General features: G+C 38.6%; 1 protein-coding gene across 1 annotated transcript in view; it reads left to right on the forward strand.

Moving 5' to 3' along the window:
* The window catches only part of NECAB1 (N-terminal EF-hand calcium binding protein 1), a 184,024-nt gene that overhangs the window by 86,807 nt on the left and 76,834 nt on the right, over positions 1-20,383 (forward strand). Inside the window, exon 9 of the mRNA XM_077771332.1 lies at positions 3,287-3,384. Within this exon, the coding sequence (XP_077627458.1) occupies positions 3,287-3,384 (98 nt within the window). The remainder of the gene's footprint in view (positions 1-3,286; positions 3,385-20,383) is intronic.

Here is a 20,383-nt window from a genome sequence, read left to right on the forward strand (position 1 = left end):
GTGGCATATTAAAGTCCCTTACTTATTGTATTATTTATTTCTCTCTTTAGATCTGTTAATATATGCCTTCTATATTTATGTGCTCCTATGTCATGTGCCTATATATTTACAAATGTAATATCCTTTTGGTGGATTGACCCTTTATTATTACATAATAACCTTCTTTGTCTCTAAGTCTGTTTTATCTGATAGAAGTATAGCTACCCCAGCTTTCTTTTGGTTTCTAATTGCTTGTAAGATCTTTTTCTGTCCCTTCACTTTCAGTCTGTGTCCTTATATCTGAAATGAGTCTCTTGTTGGCAACAAAAATCCAAAGATGGATTTTTTAATCCATTCATCCACTCTGTCTTTTGATTGAAGGATTTAGTCCACTTACATTTAAACTATTTATACATATATGCTTATTTCTCTATCATTGATTGTTTCCTAACTGTTTTGTAGTTCCTCTCTTTCTTTTTCTCTTCCTTTGTTATTTGATGCTTTTCTGTAGTGGTATATTTCAATTTTGTTTCTTTTTTTGTGTGTGTACCTAGAATAGGTGGTTACCATGAGGCTTACATAAAACAGTTTATAACAGTCTGTTTTAACTTGATAACAACTTAAGTTTGAACATATTCTAAAGCTCTACATTTTTACTCCCTCACCACCATGAAAACTTTTATGCTTTAGATATCACAATTTGCATATTTTTATCTTGTGATTCTAGTAAATTATTGTAGTTATCATTATTTGAATAGTCTTCTAACCTTCATACTAGTTTTATAACTGATTAACCCATCACCTTTGTAACATTAGATTATTTTGAATTTTACCATATATTTACATTTACCAGTGAGATTTACACTTTCATATGTGTTCCCATTAATAATAAATTAGCACCCTTTCGTTTCAGCTGAAAGCTGTCCCTTTCACATTTCTTGTAAGGCTGGTCTAGTGGTGATGAACTCCTTTTGCTTTTGCTGCTCTGGAAAAGTGTTTATCTCTCCATTTCTGAAGGACAGCTTTCTGGGTTCTTGGATCCTTTTCTGGTACAATGATCATGTGTATAACAGTTATTTGTTGGAATGTTTATTCCCCCTACCTGGTTGTAGGCTCCTTAAATAAGACACTAAATAAATATATGTTAAGTCCTGGAATCACTATATGACACTTCACCATGATGAAGAGGAGACTGGGAATTCTTTCCTTTCATCTATGTTAAATGTCCTGCCTCTTTCATCTCATGTTCCACTTTGAGTTCATTGGAGCCCCACTTGCCCTGACACATGCCCCTTGGTAAGTTATAATACAATTTGAGTGACTTTGACCTGCACCACCTCAAAATAACCCTTACACTGAAACTCCTATCCAGGGCTTGGGTGCTGTAGTTCTCTCTATTCTGAGAATCATTTTCTTTGTGTCCCACTATATTGCTTAGTGAGTAATTTTCCCCCCAAATGCTTTGATAATTGAGATGAATGAGTAGGTGAATAAAAGAAAGAAGACATGAAGGCTAGGTAGGTGTGTCAGCTCAGAAACCTCACTGTCTCCCCGTGTGTTTTATCAGCATGTGCCTTCATAAATCTGATTTCACAGTGGAAACACCATTTATAGTCTCTCCAGGGACCTTCATTGCTTAAGCCAGATATCGTGTTTATGAAAATATTTTTAAAGGAGGTATTCCATCTTGCTTTGTTTTTCTTAAACCTGATTTTTAAGCACCATATCCTATTTTTCACTTAATCTACTTCTGCCTGCTTACATTTAAGATCCCCATTACAATCTTTTTTGAGTCTTTGTATATAAATAAGTAAAAATATGCTAACAGCTTTACTTTTTTCCATTTTTCTTCACGTGTTTTGCTTGTTGCAACTTAGTGTGGATTCTATTCTGATAATAATTTTTTAAAATTGATATCCTATAGTCACATTTATTGCTTGCTAGTTCATAAACAGTTTTATTCACAAGGATTTCATCGTTTGCAAATAATGGCAGGGACAAGGTCAGACAAATTGGTCACCACTCAGAGAAAATCAATATCACAGCCAAGAATTAAAATGTTATGTCAAGCAGGTATTTAAGGAGTATCTTCTTCCTTACTTATCTTCCAACTAATCCCTTCCTGAAAGAACCCTTATAGGAGATGATTTACACCACACATTTAAAAAAAATACATAATCAGGAATGCATTTTCTTTTTGTCAAAAACAAGCCATGTGTTTTTAATCCACGTGTACACACACCATAGTTTGACAGCCATAGTCTAGATTTATTGCTCACCTGTGTTTATTTTTCTTCTCAGATGAGTTCTGCACATTTACTAATAAATCATTTAGTGGTACTCCCCATTTCTCACTAATATCAGTGTCAACAAATAATTCCATCTGGAGTATTAAATAAATTAAAGTTTCCATAAAACATGCTGAAATTTATCTCTGTGATTTCAAACAGCTTTATGTGGATTATGCTTATCATCCTATTTGATTCCATAAATAGTAATGACACACTAAAGAGAGGCGTAATAAACACAGCTCATCCAAAGATAAGTTCACAGGAATGATGAGGGCTAATGATTTTCTAGTGACTGAAAGGTCTAGGTCTTTTTCAGTATATGACTTTCTATGAATTTTGGTCAAGCTAGGTCTCTCATTTCAGAAATGTGTAGATCTCTGTAAGTAAAGATGAAGTTTTGCATGTATCTCTCCTATACTTCAACTTGTTTGGGAATCGTTTATATTCCATACTCTTAATTGTAATGCCCAATATATTATTTATGTCTGTCAATTAAAAATGTGGTAAACAGCCCTTTTGCTCTGCCCAAATCATTGAAAAAATAAATCCTGACAGGAGCAGTCACATGGAAGGTACCAAGGGGGGCCATCCTTGTGTTTTGTAGCATTATGAGTTCTTAACTATGAGGAGAGCTTACCTTCCTTAAATGTCTCCTGGGAGAAATGATAAAATGTCATTTAATATTTTTCTGAAACGACTATCTTCATGAGTATTACAGTAATATAATAATATGCTGTTGAGAACAGTTTTTATTGTGATAGCCTTGCCCATAGATCCAGATTCATTTTTTTTCCTACTTTTGTAGGAAAAAGCATTTCTTCAAGGATAATTGTAATTGTTTAGGTTTTTTTTAATGAAATGGATATATTGACACCTTAGTCTCTTTTGAAAACCTCCCAGTTTTTAGTTATAGCTTGCAATTTGTTTTACTCACTTATAGAGTCATCAGTTGATTTTGTCGTTGTTTAGGATACCTAAATGTAAACATTAATTTTTTTCAATATTTTTACTTTTAGAATATTTTTCTCAGCACTTGGGAGAATATGAGAATGTACTAGCAGCACTTGAAGACCTAAATCTTTCCATCCTGAAGGCAATGGGCAAAACAAAAAAAGTAAGGAAATGTTGGTGCTTATTTTCTATAAACTCTCTTTGAAAAAATTTTCTTGGAAAATCACACCTGTTTCCTAATGTATCAAAAAGTATATATTGATTTTTTTTTATCACTGATAACTTTCTCAATATTAAATGATCTATTGTAGTCATTCACAATACAGTTAACAAAATATGAGGTGCCAGATACTGTGCTTTTTGCTGAGGACACGAAGATACAAAGAGCTGTTGAAGCAGCTCTTAATCTTGTAGGGAGACAAGTGTGTGAGGAAACCAGTGTGGGACAGCACGACGGAGGGCAGCACGGGATGGAATGCGTGGTTTGCGCCGGAGGCCATGACACCTGAGCAGTTGTGGATGAAGTTAGAGCTAGGGAAAAGAGAAACACCTGGAACAGCACATACAAAGCCCCTGTGCTGGAAAGCAGAACGGGGCAGGCACAGGGCATTCCAGGAAATCAAGATGGTCTGTAAGGTTAAAGTCTAAAAAACTCAAGAGTGGCATGATGTGAGATGGAACTGGTGTAGTAGAGGGGCCGTAGCTTTCATGATTTTGTTGGTGAACGTAAGGATGTGCACCTGCCTCCTAGATGTGAATAAATCAGCCACATTTTAAGCAGAGATGTGGAAATTCATGCAGTCTTTTGGAAAGACCATATAAGATTTAGCTTGGGATTAGGGTGGAGAATGTGGGGAACAGAGTCAAGAAGATAAACGAGGAGGCTAGTTCACTAACCCAGGTGAGAGATGTTGGTGGTTTAAAGGTATTGGCAGGAAATGTGGAGAAAGGGAAAAAAACTGTACACATGTGTGAGATCCTATCAATAAAACTTGGAGAAGGACTGAATATGGGGAATGGAAGGAGAATATGTCCAGGATGAATCCTAGTTTATAGCTCATGTGCCTGGGTGGTGGACCTCACAGACAGAATGCTGAAAGAAGTCCACGTTTGAGGAGGTAAGATCATAAGTTTTTCTTATAGACCTACTGAATCCAAGCTGCATTTGAGACATCTAAGGAAATTCAAGTAAACCATTAGATACAGAGATATGATATGTATCTGACAGGTGAAGTCTAGATTGGGCATATGTTTTTGAATTATTAACATTTAGGCAAAGAACTTAAATGACATCATCTAGAGAGAGAGAGAACATGTAGTAAAACAAGGAGAGGACCTAACACTGAGCTTAAAGGAACTTCAGCTTTTGTGGGTGGGTGGAGGAGAATGAGTCAGGGATGAGAGTCTGAGAAGGAGTGGGCAGAAAGAGGAGAGGTAATCTGGGAGACTGTAGCATCCAGAAGTTGGGGAGACTATTCCGATGAAGTACAGAGCAGTCGATAGTGTTGACTGCTATTGAGGGGTGAAGAGAGATGTGAATTACATTTCCCGTTGTTCGTAAATTACAAAAAGATATGTTAACATCTGAAGTGCATAAGAAGAAATAAAAATGTTTAAAGGTCACATGCAATTTCTGGAGAAAGTCAGCAGATTTCTATGTATATCATTGAACTCCACTTGTTCCTGAAGGCCCCTAAAGAAAACTAAAATGAGATTTTTTTTAAATTTTTTTTTAATTTATTTCTAGGAGGGAGAGAGAGAGAGAGAGAGAGCATGAGCAGGGGAGGGTCAGAGAGAGAGGGAGACACAGACTCTGAAATAGGCTCCAGGCTCTGAGCTGGCAGTCAGCACAGAGCCCGACGCGGGGCTCGAACCCACAACCCGCGAGATCATGACCTAAGCTAAAGTCGGACGCTTCACCGACTAAGCCACCCAGGCGCCCCTAAAATGAGATTTTTTTTAATGGAGAAGTTTGTAGGAACCAAAGTTGGAAACTGAACAGCAGATGAGCAAGTGGTTGCTGCTGGCAGCAGACCTAATGCATTTGACGGCTTGGCTTGTAGTGGAAAAGCAGAAAAGCTTGGGGATCTAGCGGCGCTCGTTGGCACTGGCAAAGGCTGGGAATGGTGGGGCTAAAGTAGAGTGAACTATTGGAAATCTGTGATTCCTTGCTCTTCTCTATGGAGCGGAGCAACTGCCTTTTGATCCAGCCGGGTAGAAAACCTAGACTTGTTCCCTGAAAGGGTGCAAGGGGAGAGTCTCTACCCTGTCTCTGTAGTTGGGGGATTCAGTAGAGCTGACATACTGAATAAAAGGACCTCCAGCTTTCTTCCCTCGTTTCACTCCCAGAGGGTTGGCATCCTGCAGCCAGACCTAAGAGCTTGTCTCTGAGAGATTGGTACTATAGGAAGGGCCTCAAGTCTCTCTCATGGTAGGTGGAGCTCCACCTGATCTCCCTCTTCTCCCCTTAGATCCTAAAGGCTTGTCCACAGCCCATCCTTAAAGATGCACAGTCAGCCGCGTGTCCCCAGATTTCTTACAGGAGAGGCAGAGACCAAGGCAAGCCAAAAGGGAGAGAGGGAGGAACGAATGAACAGGCAGTACAGGAGGACTGGCTAACAGGAAGATGAAAACTCCCAGTCTCCTCGGCCTCCTCAGAGGGAGAAGAGAAGATATGCTTTCATGAATCAAAAGCTCTTTGAAATTAGAATAAGGGCACAAATAAAAACTTAACAGAATTCTGGAAAATAAATTTTAGAAAGACTCCCCAAAAGTAAAGCAAAAAAGAAAGTATAAGAAAATTGGAGCGTCAGCCTAAGATGTTCTATAATCCAAATAACAAATTCTAGAAAGAGAAAACAGAAATGGCATCTGAATACATTTTCCTTTGACTTGTTAAGGAGTATTTGGAAACTGCATAAGATTTTACTCCTTGGGACCTTCCCTCCAGAAATGGTAATTCTTTAAAACCTCTGCTTGATGTGGCCGACTTCTCCCCTTGTTTGCTAGGCCTCATCTTTAATTACATGTCCTTAGGGAAATCTTCTCTGCCCACCTTATCCAAAAGAGCTTGTCTCTGAGTATCTCTTGCTCTTTGCTGGCAATAATCAGAATGAGTAACTATGTATTTTTTAAAATGTTTATTTGTTTTGAGAGAGAGAAAGGGTGGGTTGGGACCAGAGAGCTCGCGAGGCTGAGCGAGGGAGAGAGAGAATCCCAAGCAGGCTCCAGCTAGCTGTCTGCACTGAGCCCGATGTGGGGGTTCATCTCACGTCCTGTGATATCATGACCTGAGATTTTTTTAATGTTTATTTATGTTGAGAGAGAGAGAAAGAGAGAGAGAACAAGCACCTGAACAGGACAGAGAGAGACACACACACATACAGAATCCAAAGCAGGCTCCAGGCTCTGAGCTGTCAGCACAGAGCCTGACGTGGGGCTTAAACTCATGAACCGTGGGATCTGAAGTTGGATGCTTAACTGACTGAGCCACCCAGGTACCCCTGTATTTTATTTTGATTTTTGTTGTTTGTAAGAAGGGAGAAGAGCCCTGTCTTTTTTTTTTTTTTTTTTTTAATATCCAGAGCCTGGCACAGAGCCTGACAAAATGTACTCAGTAAAAATTTGTTGATTGGTTAAATAAAGTGACTTAAATGGATATTCGTTCTGCTCTAAAGGTGAAGTAATTTTGCTCCTGAAAGAAAAATTGCTCCTAAGTCTATCTAAAAAGAGTTCAGATATTCTTTAATGGGAAGGAAAAGCAAGTGTATAGTTTTTATGTTCTCACAAATTATACTAAAATCATGTTCTTTGTATTTATACAGTGAGACTTTGTGGGATTTAAATTAAGATCAACCTGTTATATTTTGAAGTCTCTTTAGTACAAAAGCCTGTTTTTTAGCACAGACTCTTAAAAATGCATTTGATCTATATAATCATATTGCTTAATCAAGGACAAAAGGATTTTTGTAAATGGTCCAAAATAAAATTAAGAAAGGTTCTTTGTGTGATAGCTCAAAGATGAGTGATATGCAGGAGTTTGACAGTTTTTTCAAGCCACTGTTGCACTGACATCTTCTCCATACTGTCTAGCACAATGAACCCTTCTGAGTGAGAAATTCAGCATTTCTTTTTGAGAATCTCTCTATATTTTTACCCAGATGAAAAGTCCTGTCTCAGTAGGGAGGGCTGACTGTTCTAGGCTTTTATGGAAAGTGAAATGCAAGCCATTTGTGCAGTACATCTGTCTGCTGTGTCAGAGAATGGATAAAATGGATTCCAGCTGCTTAACTTAAACCCCAGGAGGTGACTCGGGACAGATACAATCTGTCACTGTTATTTCCCCTTCTTCCTCCTCTTCTTTTAACCCAAGCCTTTCTATAGGTCCTCAAGGGTTACCTGGATTATTTTTCAGAATAAACACCATAGGTCAAATTCCAAATGGTCATTTGGAAGCCTTGAAAGTAGCTAAAAACAGAACTCCCTGTCTAGCTTTGGGATTTTACAAAACATAGTGGGTTTACCTATTCATTTTTCTTTCTACAGTGGGGTGATAAGCTAACCTACATGATTAGTATGTGGTGTGCTTGTAATCTCAAAGCAAATGTAGAATTCAGATGCTGGTTAAAATTCATCATGAGCTATTTGTATAAACATAAATGGAATTCTGGATTCTCTTAAGCCTTACTGATAAGACCTCAAAAGGAAATGATCATAAGCTAAAGTGAAGAATGATATTCTTAAAGTAATTACTTAGGGTGTATAATTACTTCACCTTGATGAGTGAAGCTGGGAAAATATCCAAAATTAAAATGTATACATATTTTATAGTTTTTAACTGGAAGCTGTTTTTTTTCCAACAAGTGCATTCTATAATACATCTTCAGTTATTTTAAGAAAAAAATATAGATGAGTCCTAGCATCATTGGGTCTCTGTTATTCCCTTCTTGAACCTGTCTTTGGGATCTGTGCACTTCTTCATTTCAACCTTCCCATCTCTTCTCTACACCTGTTTCCTTATATTTAGCATCTGGGCTCCCCAGGCTCCATATTCCTTTCACTTGTTAAAAATCACAGTTTTGGGGTACACCTTGGTGGCTCAGTTGGTTAAGCTTCTGACTCTTGGTTTTGGCTCAGGTCATGATCTCACGGTTCGTGGGTTCGAGCCCTGCATCGGGCTCTGTGCTGACAGTGTGGTGCTTGCTTGGGATTCTCTCTCCCTCTCTTCCTCTCTGCCCCTCCCCCACTCATGCTGTCTCTGTCTCTCTTTTAAACATGTGGAAACGGAATCCCAAACTAGTTAGTTGATTTATTAATATCATAAAGTTAGATTTAAACCAATTCTCACTTGAAAATTTTTATTTAAGGTTTATGTAGTCCCATTTGGAATATATTGCAAATAAACCATTCCAAGTTGTATCGTGGCACAGAAAATATTTGGTGTTAGATAAATTTGGTCTTTGAAATGATTGAAGTCTTCGAAATTTAGTTGTTGATCAGCAAAGTCTGGAGACTTCTAGCTTCCTTGGTTATTTTCAACTTCATTTTAAGCAAATGAACGAATAGATTTCCAGAGCTTTATGTAATGTGAAGAAATTATAGACAGAAGCAGATAACTAAATGTTGAAATAACAATTTAATGCTAAAATCAAATATAGATGGTGTATAAGTGAAGTTCTAAGCAAAGAAGTTCCGACATTTAAAAATACATGGTCTAATGCCACAGGGATAGATGGAACGTTAACTAGAATACAGTGGAAGTTATCTGCCATATCAAAGAAGAGATACTTAGCTTTTTATTTGGAGAGTGGAATATATCCAAAACAAAGGCTAAGATACCAAAAATCAACAAGCAGAAATATTGGTGGCCTTCTGAGCTCTGGATAGATTTATACAAGATCTGAAAATATCTAAATAGGAGGCCACCTGATTTTTTTTCCCCCAGATAGCTAACTATTCTGGAACTATTTCTCCATTTTTTAATACACTCACTAAAATGCCATATTTACCATTTAAATACCAATATTTACCATGTTAAATACTTATACTTGGATCTGTGCCCAAGCTCACTGCCCTGTTCCACTTATAAAACTATATTGTCTAGTATTGTTAAAATGTTTCCTTAATTTTTGAATACTTGGGTATATACGAAACTGTGAAAATCCAAATCTACACTTATGATTCTTCTTTTCCAAAGAGTTATTTTTCTGTCTTGCCATTTTTATGTAAGTTTTCGTTGTTTTCCAGTTTTAAGGAAAAACTGAGAATTTTTGTGGATTTACATTAAATTTGTAACTTTAAGAGAACTGTCATCTTGATAATATGCCTTCCCCTGCAGCTGCATACGTACTTCTCCATTTATCCAAGCTTCCTTTTGGGTCTCATTAAGTTTTTTTATGATACTTTGTATAGTTTCAGAGCACATCTTGGTAAATCAATTCACAGATGTTTTGTGTTTCTATTGCTTTTATAATTGGCCTGCCTCTCCATATTCCTAACTTAATATTGGTGGTATATTGAAAAATGATTTTTTTGTATATAAATTTAGTAACTAGGTTAGCTACCATCCTGAGTAGCTGCTGTGTCATGTCATTTATCTTCCATTGCTGATATTATGAGTTTGAACATTGAGACCCATGGTCACTTACGGGAAGAACCAAGCCATCTTCTCTGTCTCCCCTCAAAGCCAACTAATCTCTACTTAGTCTAGCTCTCTGACTCACCTCCTCCCATTTCTCTGAACTGAACCTTGAAGCTGTACCTTATGCCTGTTGTTATGTAAGATTTCAGATTCGTCTTCAGTGCTGCAAGGCCGTACTAAATTATGACTACACACTTTAAAATCTTATATCGCAGAGGAACAAGATAATTTTCCATAATACCAAATAAAACTTTTAAGACTTCGTCACAAAGTACTACAAATACAAACTAGTAAAACATTAACAGATTCTCTATTTTATCAGAAGAGGAAAAAATGAATAATAAAATAGTGAATAAAATGTATTTAATTAATTGCTGGTGCATCAGGCTATGAATAAACTTGACATTCAAAAATGAAAGCTCCGTGTTAACTTAGTGATCAGATAAAACTTAGGGAGGAGGTAGGAATTAAGTGAGTGTCACAGAAGGGGCAAGATGTTAAGAGAGAAAGAAGATAGAAGAGCCTGCAGATATCGGCCCTCCTTTGACCTTGTAAGTGGGTAGCTGGGGACTGGTTCAGCCAGAGGCCCTCGTTCGTGTCTAGATAAGGCTATGGTTTATCAGTGGTTAGGATTAGGTCATGCTGACTGCAGTTGGTCACAGTTCACCTTATTTACTATTTCTTGAATGCGTGTATAAAAACTAAGCAATGGTCTTGCAAATAATCTTGAGAGGATTTAAAAAAATTCAACAAATTCCTAGACGTGTGTCAGAGGCCCCAGGTAAACCTCCAGTGCACCCCCAAATCCACAGGGATCCCTGTAATCACTTTTTTTTCATGATCACTTTCCATTTTCAGATAATCTTCCCAATCCTCCCAATCCTGCACCCCTTTCCCGACCCCAACCTGAAGTAAGATATAATGAGAAATTATTGTATCATGTGTCATGTACCTATGGTTTTGCATAGCTCTTTATTTTCTTCAAGGAAATCTTTTTAGGATTAATCACTCTTAAATTGCTAACTGGAACACTTAATTTCTTGACAGAAATTGATAGTTAATTATCTGCTTAATGAAGTTAAAAGTACAAAGTACACTCCTTTATTTAAACAGAAAAGCCGGTTTATTTTGCCTAAAGATATAGTTCTGAACTACCATTGTCTTTGGGAAGTTATGGCCCTATTTCTGAAGAGTTGATCTTTGACATGTTCAGAGCTAGCTAAGGGAAAGAGAAGTTAATGCAGACATATCTAGGGAGATACACAGCACAGCATGTGATTCTGTCATGAGAATCACATTTGAAAAGATTCATTTATTTTTGCCTGAAGTGGAAAAGCACAGAGGGAAAGATTAACAATTGCTCTGTGTTGTATTTCTCGATATGACAGACATCAATTATTATCATGCCATCATTCTTTCTCTTTGTTTGCTGTTACAAAACAAATACTAACTGTTATTTGGGGATTATTTATTTTTGCCAAAGTCCTTATTTCAATAGTATGTGCAAAAACCAGACAAATGTGGTGTTACACCTGTGCTTCCTGTGTGGTGACAGGACAAGAGCGCTAGTGTCCACATAGTACTGTCTGTCCCCCATGGAGTGATTTCTTTAGTGATCTGACAGTTGTGTACTAACACGTGACCTGTAGCTCTCACAGCCTCCAAGGTTGCAGTATGATCTGGGACCTCTGGTACGGTGACACAAGTGACACACTCGTAGGGTTTCTCTGGACCTGGACAAAACTAGGTTTGAACTTCTATTATGGATTATATTCACTTTTTAAGAGTGTCAACTGCCAAGCCGCCTGACCTCTGGCAGTATGGGAAGGAGACTGTTTTCTCTAATTACACATGTACTACTGGCTACGTGCTACTCTGTGAGATTGAATATCCGTTCAGTCAACCTTAGCTTTTCTTTTTGAACCAAAATTATAATAATACTATATCTGATATTTATTGATTACCACTTGGCAAAGACTATACTAAATGCTTTTTAAACTTTTTTAATCTAATATTTTATTAGGTAGATTCTGCTTTGTTCTTTAAGTATATAAAGAAACTGAGGCCAAAGAAAGTTAGGTCACTTCCTCAAGGTCAAAAATCTCATAATCCCTGTAAATTTCTTCCTGGACCTTCTAAGTTTGAAGCTCTCATCATTGTAGCCAATTTCTTGAAAAGATGACAATAATCATGGTTGGTTGGAGGGAAAAAAAATATTTTAAGACTTGTTAGTTGTAATAGTTACCTACTACTATGTAACAAATTTCTCCCAATATAGCAATTAACTCATGCAGTTTATGAGAGTCAGGAATCTAAGAGTTGCTTAACTGGGTGATTCTAACTCTGATTATCATGAGGTTATGGTCATGTTTTGAGTTGGAAATGTCTAACATCTCAAGGTGATTTAGTAGTACTTCTTAGCAGCTATTGGCACAGTCAGTTAGTTCCTCATCCTGGAAATTCTCCACAAGGGTGCTCCTGTGACAGGGAAGCTGGCTTTCTCCAGAGCAAGCCCTCATAGAGAAAGAGACAAAGAGAGACCAGCAAAGAGACAGAGACACTAAGACGAGAGTGAGACTAGAGTTACAATATAACCATGGCAGTAACATCCTATCACTCCTATTACATTCTGTTCACTAGAAGAAAGTCCAGTCTGCACTCAGGAGGAAGAGGATTAAACTCGATTTCTGCAAAGACAGAATCAAAAAATATGTGTTCATATCTTTAAAACCACCAGTTGTAGTTGGCTTTTAACTGTGTGTGTGTGTATGTTTCGGGATGGAGTGGTGGAAGGGAATCTTCATTTGTTTTTTTTCTCTTAATATCTATCTCCATTAAAAGATGTCAACTTTATTTCTAAAATCAGCCTACATATCTTTTCCTTGTCTTAGCTGAATATTACAAATGCTGGAAAATAGAATCAGACATGTTTTATCTTTAGAAGGATATCTCAATCCACCATATACAAATGTATACATAAGGAAATAGGTATTAATAGAGCTAAACATGTATAACAAGATAATACATTTTTAAGTTAATATTAAAGATAACTATTCTAAAACAAGCTTTTAAAGAAGTATTTCAAAAATACCAGCTTTCAAAAAATACAGTTTTTTAAATGACTGAAAATCCATGTCTCTTAGGAAAGGCTCAGTTCAGTCACTGATTCCACAGAAATGCCATGCTGGGAAGTGGAAAGGAATCCACGTTTTGCAACACCGGGTTCTCTAGAGGCTCACCCTAGAGCAGAATGGGCAACACAGGTCTATCTGCATTGTGGGGCTTGGAATAGATTTGATGGAAATGGTTCAAACTCCTTAGAGTAAGAATAGAAAATAGGAAAACATTGCTTTATCCTCCTAATCTGGAAGGTTATCAAGGAGTAAATGTATTTAAGCGGAATGTCAGGATGGAAAGCAGGTCTGTGGGAGAGATTGGTAGAATATAGTGGGAATGGAAGTCACTTTCAAGAAACAAGTAACACAGGCAAACATGAGAAACCATGCATTTTCATGGAAATTTGGGAAATACAGTGTTTTTGAAGGATAAAGCTATTTTGGATTCCAGTGGGTATTTGCTGAAAGGCAAATTGGCTAGGAAACTTCAGAGTTTAATCATTAAGCAGCAGAGGGCCACGGAAAATTTAACAAAATGGAGTTGGTCACCTGGGGATCAATTCAGTGAGCTCTGCTCTCAAACACACTTATTTGATTTCCCAACTGTGACCTCAAAAATGAGGATAATATTTACTTCAGTAATAATATTGATCTTTAGTCTTTGAAGGAAAAGTTGTATATATTTTGCCATTTTATACATATTTATGTGTATGTGAATCTGGGTCATCTTTATGAATTCTAGAAAGCACCTCTATTTTCAGCAAGCATTAGTTACTCCACATTAAAAGTAATATAAATGGAACTAAGAGTTTTCCTCATTTTTAAAAATGCCATTCTTCATCTCATTCTCTTTTGATTATTAATAGAATGCATTAAGAGACATTAATTAAGAGGCATAGCCAGAATCATGTGTTTCCCTCTTTTTTAAACATTTTTTAATGTTTTACTTATTTCTTAGACAGAGTGAGCGGGGAACGGGGGGAGGTCAGAGAGAGAGGGAGATACAGAATCTGAAACAGGCTTCTGGCTCTGAGCTGACAGTCAGCACAGAGCCCGATGTGGGGCTTGAACCCACGAACTGTGAGATCCTGACCTGAGCTGAAGTTGGACGCTTAACCAACTGAGCCACCCAGGTGCCCCTCAGTTTCCATCTTGGTGTATATTTTTACATGATTCAGAAGTAGTGGACAAAGGCCACGAATTTTTGGTTTTCGACAACAAACAAAACCGCAGTGATGAAAAATGTCCAGAAAATATTTAAAGATTTTTCTTAGTTTTCTTGAGACTATCAAAATATGTAGGTTTTCGGGGTGCCTAGGTGGCTTAGTCGGTTAAGCGTCCGACTTTCGCTTAGATCATGATCTCATGGTTCATGGGTTCCAGCCCCGTGTCGGGCTCTGTGCTGACTGCCAGCTCAGAGCCTGGAGCCTGTTTCAGAGTCTGTGACTCCCTCTCTCTCTGACCCTCCCCTGCTCACGATGTCTCTCTCTCTCCTAGAAATAAATAAAACATTAAAAAAATTTTTTTTTAAATATGTAGGTTTTCACTCTTCCTCACGTAGTCCTATCATTTTGCTACATCATCTGAAAATCAGTACTTCAGTAAATTGTGGTGAGAGGTCAATTCACAGGTGTTATCTTGCTTGTGAAAGAGAAATGTCTCGATTTACCTTATGATTCAGTCAAATATGAGCAATAATTATTCTAGCAAATCTTTGTTGACTTCATGATTTCTGGCTTTCAAAAAAATAAGTCACTAAATATTCCACCTATTAAATATCCTTTATATATGCATAGAAACAATGTTTAAAATAAAAAAAATAAATATTGTAAATGAAAAAGAAATCATCCATATGGCTATCACCTGAATAAAAGGGCCGTTCTCAGGTTTGGAAGGCAACAAAGATCTGAAGGGGACACACTCTTTAATCCCCATCGTCAAATCATCCTTCTGTTCCAACAAGTTTAGCTCTTTAATATTGCTCTCATCCATTGCCACTGTCCATCTTCTCTTTCCACTCCTGTCTGGGCTGTGTGAGGCAGAGCCTCCATGATTCTCACTGGGATTCTTTGCCACAGATACAGAGTTCATTATTCTGCTTCCAGTGTTGCCTGTAGGTCACATCCCACCCTGAAGGATGAGAAATATTTTGCCCAAAATAAGATTTCCCCTTACCCTAAGACCTAAATGGCGAAAACCTTGTAATGGCTCCCCATTGCCCTCAGAAAAAAAAAAGTTGAGATGCTTTGCCCAGAACACACAAGATCCAACAAAGCTGGGATCTCCTTGCCCACCTAGTACCCCTGGTCATTTCTGTAGTCCCACTTCTTGCCAGTGCTTGAGTGACTTTTGTCCAAGCCATGCTTAGCTATTTATAGTTCTCTGAATCCCTCATGGTCTCTCCCCGACCTGGGCCTTGCTATGTAGTGGTTCTTCTGAGTGGATGAATTCCTTTAACCTCCACAGATTCCTTCTCCGGGCTCCAGTTATCCACTTGCTTTTCATCTGCTTGGTCCCATAACATCCCTGGTGATGTTATAGGACTCTGCGTAAATGTCACTTGCCCTACGAAGCCTTCCCTAACCCTCAGGAGGAGTGGTGTGCTCTCCAGGCACCTCTTGCACATCCCTATGATTACTCCTGTCAATTCTTACATATCTGTCACCCTCCTGTCTTGGATTCTCTTAAAGTTCTAGGGCTAGTGAAGCTACTCAGTATAATTTTTTGACTGTATATTCGTTCACTGGAGAGATGGCATTATATTGCTGATTACCGCTAATCACGAATCATCTGGAAAGGACGGGCTCGCTGCCTGCAATCCCAATTCTGGACAAGCTAGTCAAAGTAGTTGTCCATTCTAAGGAACTAGTGAGAAGGTGAGGAGAGAATAGGTATGCAGAATTTTCACCAAAAACTGTTTATGAAATTTGGAATGATTACTTGCCCAGGGCAGCAGCATACTCTTTTTGAATTGACCAACTCTTGGAGTGAGAACTGCCCACCCCACCCAGCGGAGTGCCAGGGGAAGTTGGGGTCCTCAGCAAGGGGCCAGATGTGTCTTGTGGCCAACTGGGGAGGAAAGAAAAGAGTTAGCAGTTTTAACCATAGTTCTCATATAATTTTGTATTTTATAAAGAGTGCTATTTCTTTTAAATTGTAGGTCAGCATCAAGTTTTCTCCCAGTTGGGTTTTTCTTTCTTAGTCCATCATGTTGAACTTGCCTTTAAAATGTGTTTGTCTATGACACATCTTCAGTTCACGATCTTCTGTTCTGACATTTTCAGAGCTGTAGCCAAGATTATAATGTGGCAGAACATGGTAGGTGCAGGTGAGTAATATTTTTAGTTTCTTAGGAACAGAAGCCTCATTTTCATGCCAATAATATAAAGAGCAAGGAAGAAAAAGACATGGCATAAACATCATGTCATATATAAATTGGATTGATAATGTTTAGTTATGTTCTTAACGGATCCAAACACCTTTTCGCCCACATAAATATTTTTAATGATGATGATAACGAGAGCCTCATTCCCTCAGTATGTAAGCAAATACATAATACTAGAAATGAAGGAAACCTGTTATTTCCTTGTAAGTTCTGCCTTTGAGTTCTGCATCGGTCACCCCTGTGCAATAATATATGGGAAGCTGTCTTCCCCCAAGCTGTGTAAATCAGGTTATCTGCAGAGACGTCTCTGGAGAGAACAATTCAGTATCAGGTAAAATTTAGTTTGAATCCTGGCTCTGCGACTTGCTAGCATATGCCCAAGTTAAGCTCTGCGCTGTCATTTCTTCATTTGCCAGATATGAATAACTGTACTTCCCTCCCAAGAACATTGAGAGCACAAAATGAAATCACATACGTAGGGTGTCTGTCACTACGTGTGCCCCATAATAGGGAGTCAAGAGAAACTAGTTATCAGTTTACTTCTGGGGTCTTTCCCAAGTTTCTTTCAGTCTTTGTTATTGTTCAGAATTGCTAAGTAGGTGGTTTGTACAGATACGGATTATTTCTTAGAACAGCCCAAACACTTTGTTTCTACAAGGTGGGGGAGCTGACTAATCTAAATAAAAAAGTTTGGAATGTTGATCCTCCAAAGAAATTAAATACAAGCTTCGCATTCTGAATTTTTTTTAATGGATAGTGCGAGTGCCTCATGAAACTTTCCTTCGTTGTAAGGATCCACATTTCAGCTGACTTGTAAAAACCAAAAGAAGAGTTGAAACAAATGGGTTTGTTTCTAGGGGATCCTGTCTGGCAAGTACGGAGAGGTACCTACACGTCTCTGAGTGATCGACCAAACCGCTCCTTATGGGCAGAGACATGATTGTGGAGGTGCAAGTGTCTGTCAATAGCAAAATTATCAAAACCCAACAGAAATTAATTCATAACAGTATAGGGGAACAACTGAAAAGGAAACACAGCTCCTAGTCAGCCAGCTCCTCATTAATATGATCAAAACAGATCATCTGCAGCGACAGAACATATACTCCTACAGCCCCCTTGGAAGCACAAAGGAGGGTTGTGGAACCTGCCTACCCAGAGTTATAAATAGCTCCAGGAGCAGAATCCAATGCCTCTGAATCCAAAAGAGATTCAGAGTTGCCTCAACACTGAGGAAACAGACTTCTTTTGAAAAGCAATAAGCAAACAAAAAGCGTGGTTTGGAGAGGGTAACATACTTTCTCAATCCAATTTAATGAACACACAAGAAACACCTGCCAAGTTCAAGGTGTTACCAGATGTTACACGCCAAGAGGAACATAATATGGAACAAAAATGAGCCCTGCCCACCAATGAAGTGATGTGATAAAACATTTTTGTTAATGGCTACTCTGCTGCCTTGAGCATTGTTGTTACGGGCTTCTTTTCTGCTGATAGACAAAGCAGTTGTTGATTCGGTAGAGAAATAGGAAGTTTTGCGAACCCCTTCACTACCCCACAAGGTTTAACAGAAAATCATCAGACCTTCAGCCTCTACAAGGAGGGGACTGTGATGAATGGTTCTGTTGCCATAGGGAGAAAGAGGTGGCTGGAAGGGGCTGTTTATTTCTTATTTCTCCACTTCCATATTTGCTCATGCAAATCAGAGGCACAAATAAAGTTCAATGAGCTGGTCATTGGTAAGAGAACAGTTCCTTCACATTACTCACTATATGCAAAGTGTTGGGTAGCTAGTCTGTATTTTATGCAGCCTAAGAGACAGTTTGCAAATGAGTCTTAAAGAGTTAGCAATCAGAAAGCAGCAATAAAAGTCCCCTACTTCAGTTTCAAGCTAAATCCCTGGCAGCTTTTTATTTTCTGTTCCCACAGTTCTTGTGGGGATTTTTTGAGGAGGAGTTAGAATGCAAATTCAATGCAGGTCCACTTTTTTTATCTGCAGTTCTGAAATCCGGAAAGTTCTGAAAACTGAGTGTCTTGGTTTTCTTGTTTGATCAGCTTAGCATCAAAATCCACTTGGTTACAAAACCTATTTTAATATTCAGGGTTGTGCTGTAAAAGTATCAGTATAGTCATTATAGGATATTACCCCAGACTCTGCTGGGGGTATTACATATATGATAACTGTATTTTACATGTGTTTGTGTATATCATAGGTATTGCTTTCTAGATTCTGAAAAATTCTGAATTTTTAAACATATCTAACCCTGATAGTTTCAATGGCAGATTGAATTAAGATGGATATGTCATAATGTATGGTAATAGATCTTCTAATTATTTTCAGACCATCTATCTGATTGTATGCTTTAGCAATGCTGAAATGCAGTACTATCTTATGTTTAAAAAAACAACTACCAATTCCTTGAGAAGTTCATTAGATTTCAAAAAGCAGCAGCACACATCAGGCACGGGCAAGTGAAAGTTGACCCCTGGTACTCTGGGGAAAGGATGGATGGATTTATTAACCTCTCAAAAATGATGCTCTTATGAGACTAAACTAATTATGTTTGTGGCAAGTGCACTGGCATGTGATGAACTAGGATTGTTTTCACTTGTAGGCTTAATTTACTAAGGAATCTGGAGCTGCCTTCTGAAAGTTACTGCTGACAGATGATTTAAATGGCTTTGAGAATAATCAATTGGTTTAAAAAATAATTCCTTTTTGTATTTACTGTTGCTCCAGGATGTGGTTGTTTCTTTGCAGGCTCTGTATCCTCTGCAGTATTCTGCAGAATTTTCCTAGTCATGGACTGTCTTCTCTTAGGTGGTAAAGAGTGTGGCCTAAACATGATATCTGACATCTGGAAAGTCTGCCTCTTAAATCAAACTACAGTTGAGAAAAGCCCACAGTCATACACTTAACTTTGGTGTTGCACTTTAAGCAGATGGAGAAGCTAACCGCCATGTTGGGAGTTCTCAGAGTAAGTTCAGGTAGGAAGGAGTCAAGGTCTCAGCCCAAGACTCTGTCTGCTCTCACCCCTTCTTCCACCATTTCCTCTCGGGGTCTCAAATCCAAATTGAAAATCTAGCCTTGTCTTCAGACCTGGAGTAGTACCACTAATGAATTGATGCTGGTGTTCCCCCACTTCATTGAAATCAGAGATGACATTAACAATTTAGAACCCTATCAAACCACAGAGCCCTGAAAAATGAACACATTCAGTACTGGGGGCCACCTAGAGCCGAACATTTCCTAGAAGGCCCAAAACTTTGATAGAAGCAGCAGCTCGGAGGGCATTCTCAGCTGTGCCAAGTGGCTGAGCCCAGAGTACTGCTTCGACCATGTGCTCCCCTCATACTACTGACCTCTTCTCCTGCTGAGTTCTTTCCATCTTCCATGACTTAAATATCTCCTACCCACCCGACCGTGTCACACAATCCAATTAATTCTTATCAATATGGATAGCTACTATTTGGCGAGCATTTTATACATATCAACCACTGAACAAACATTAACTCAACTTCTGTTTTAGCCCAACTGCACCAAGACTGTCCTAGTCGAGCACCTGGCAAATTACGCGTACTTGCTCTAGATTATCACCTCTCTCTTCACTTCCCCTACGAGTTCATTTGGTTCATCCTGAGATTCCTTCATCTGGCACAACAACTATTCATGGAGTATTGAGTCTGCTTTAATTCTCAGCAGATGCCAAGATGGAATTAGGATGCAGGAGATTCCTGTGAAGGGAAAAGAGAAGAGGAAGCAGTTGTTGTGGGAAGAACCGCCAGACTGGGGTGCAGGTCTGACACCTGGACATGAAAGTGAGGCAGGAAGAGCCACCAAGAAAGTCCTGACCAGGCCAGTAGGGAGCCCCACAACAGGTAGAAATGGCCCAGCTCTTGAACTTCCACGGTGCTCAATCGGTAGCAGGGAGTAGCCTGGCGAGAAAGTGGTGGGAGCATCGCAGAGCCCCCCTAAGGAGCAGCGGGTGGAGCCAGTTCTGTTCTCAGGGAACCTCCCCCTGCC

Source organism: Crocuta crocuta, unplaced genomic scaffold (genome assembly GCF_008692635.1).
Source record: "Crocuta crocuta isolate KB4526 unplaced genomic scaffold, BGI_CrCroc_1.0 scaffold235, whole genome shotgun sequence".
NCBI classification, from domain to species: domain Eukaryota; kingdom Metazoa; phylum Chordata; class Mammalia; order Carnivora; family Hyaenidae; genus Crocuta; species Crocuta crocuta.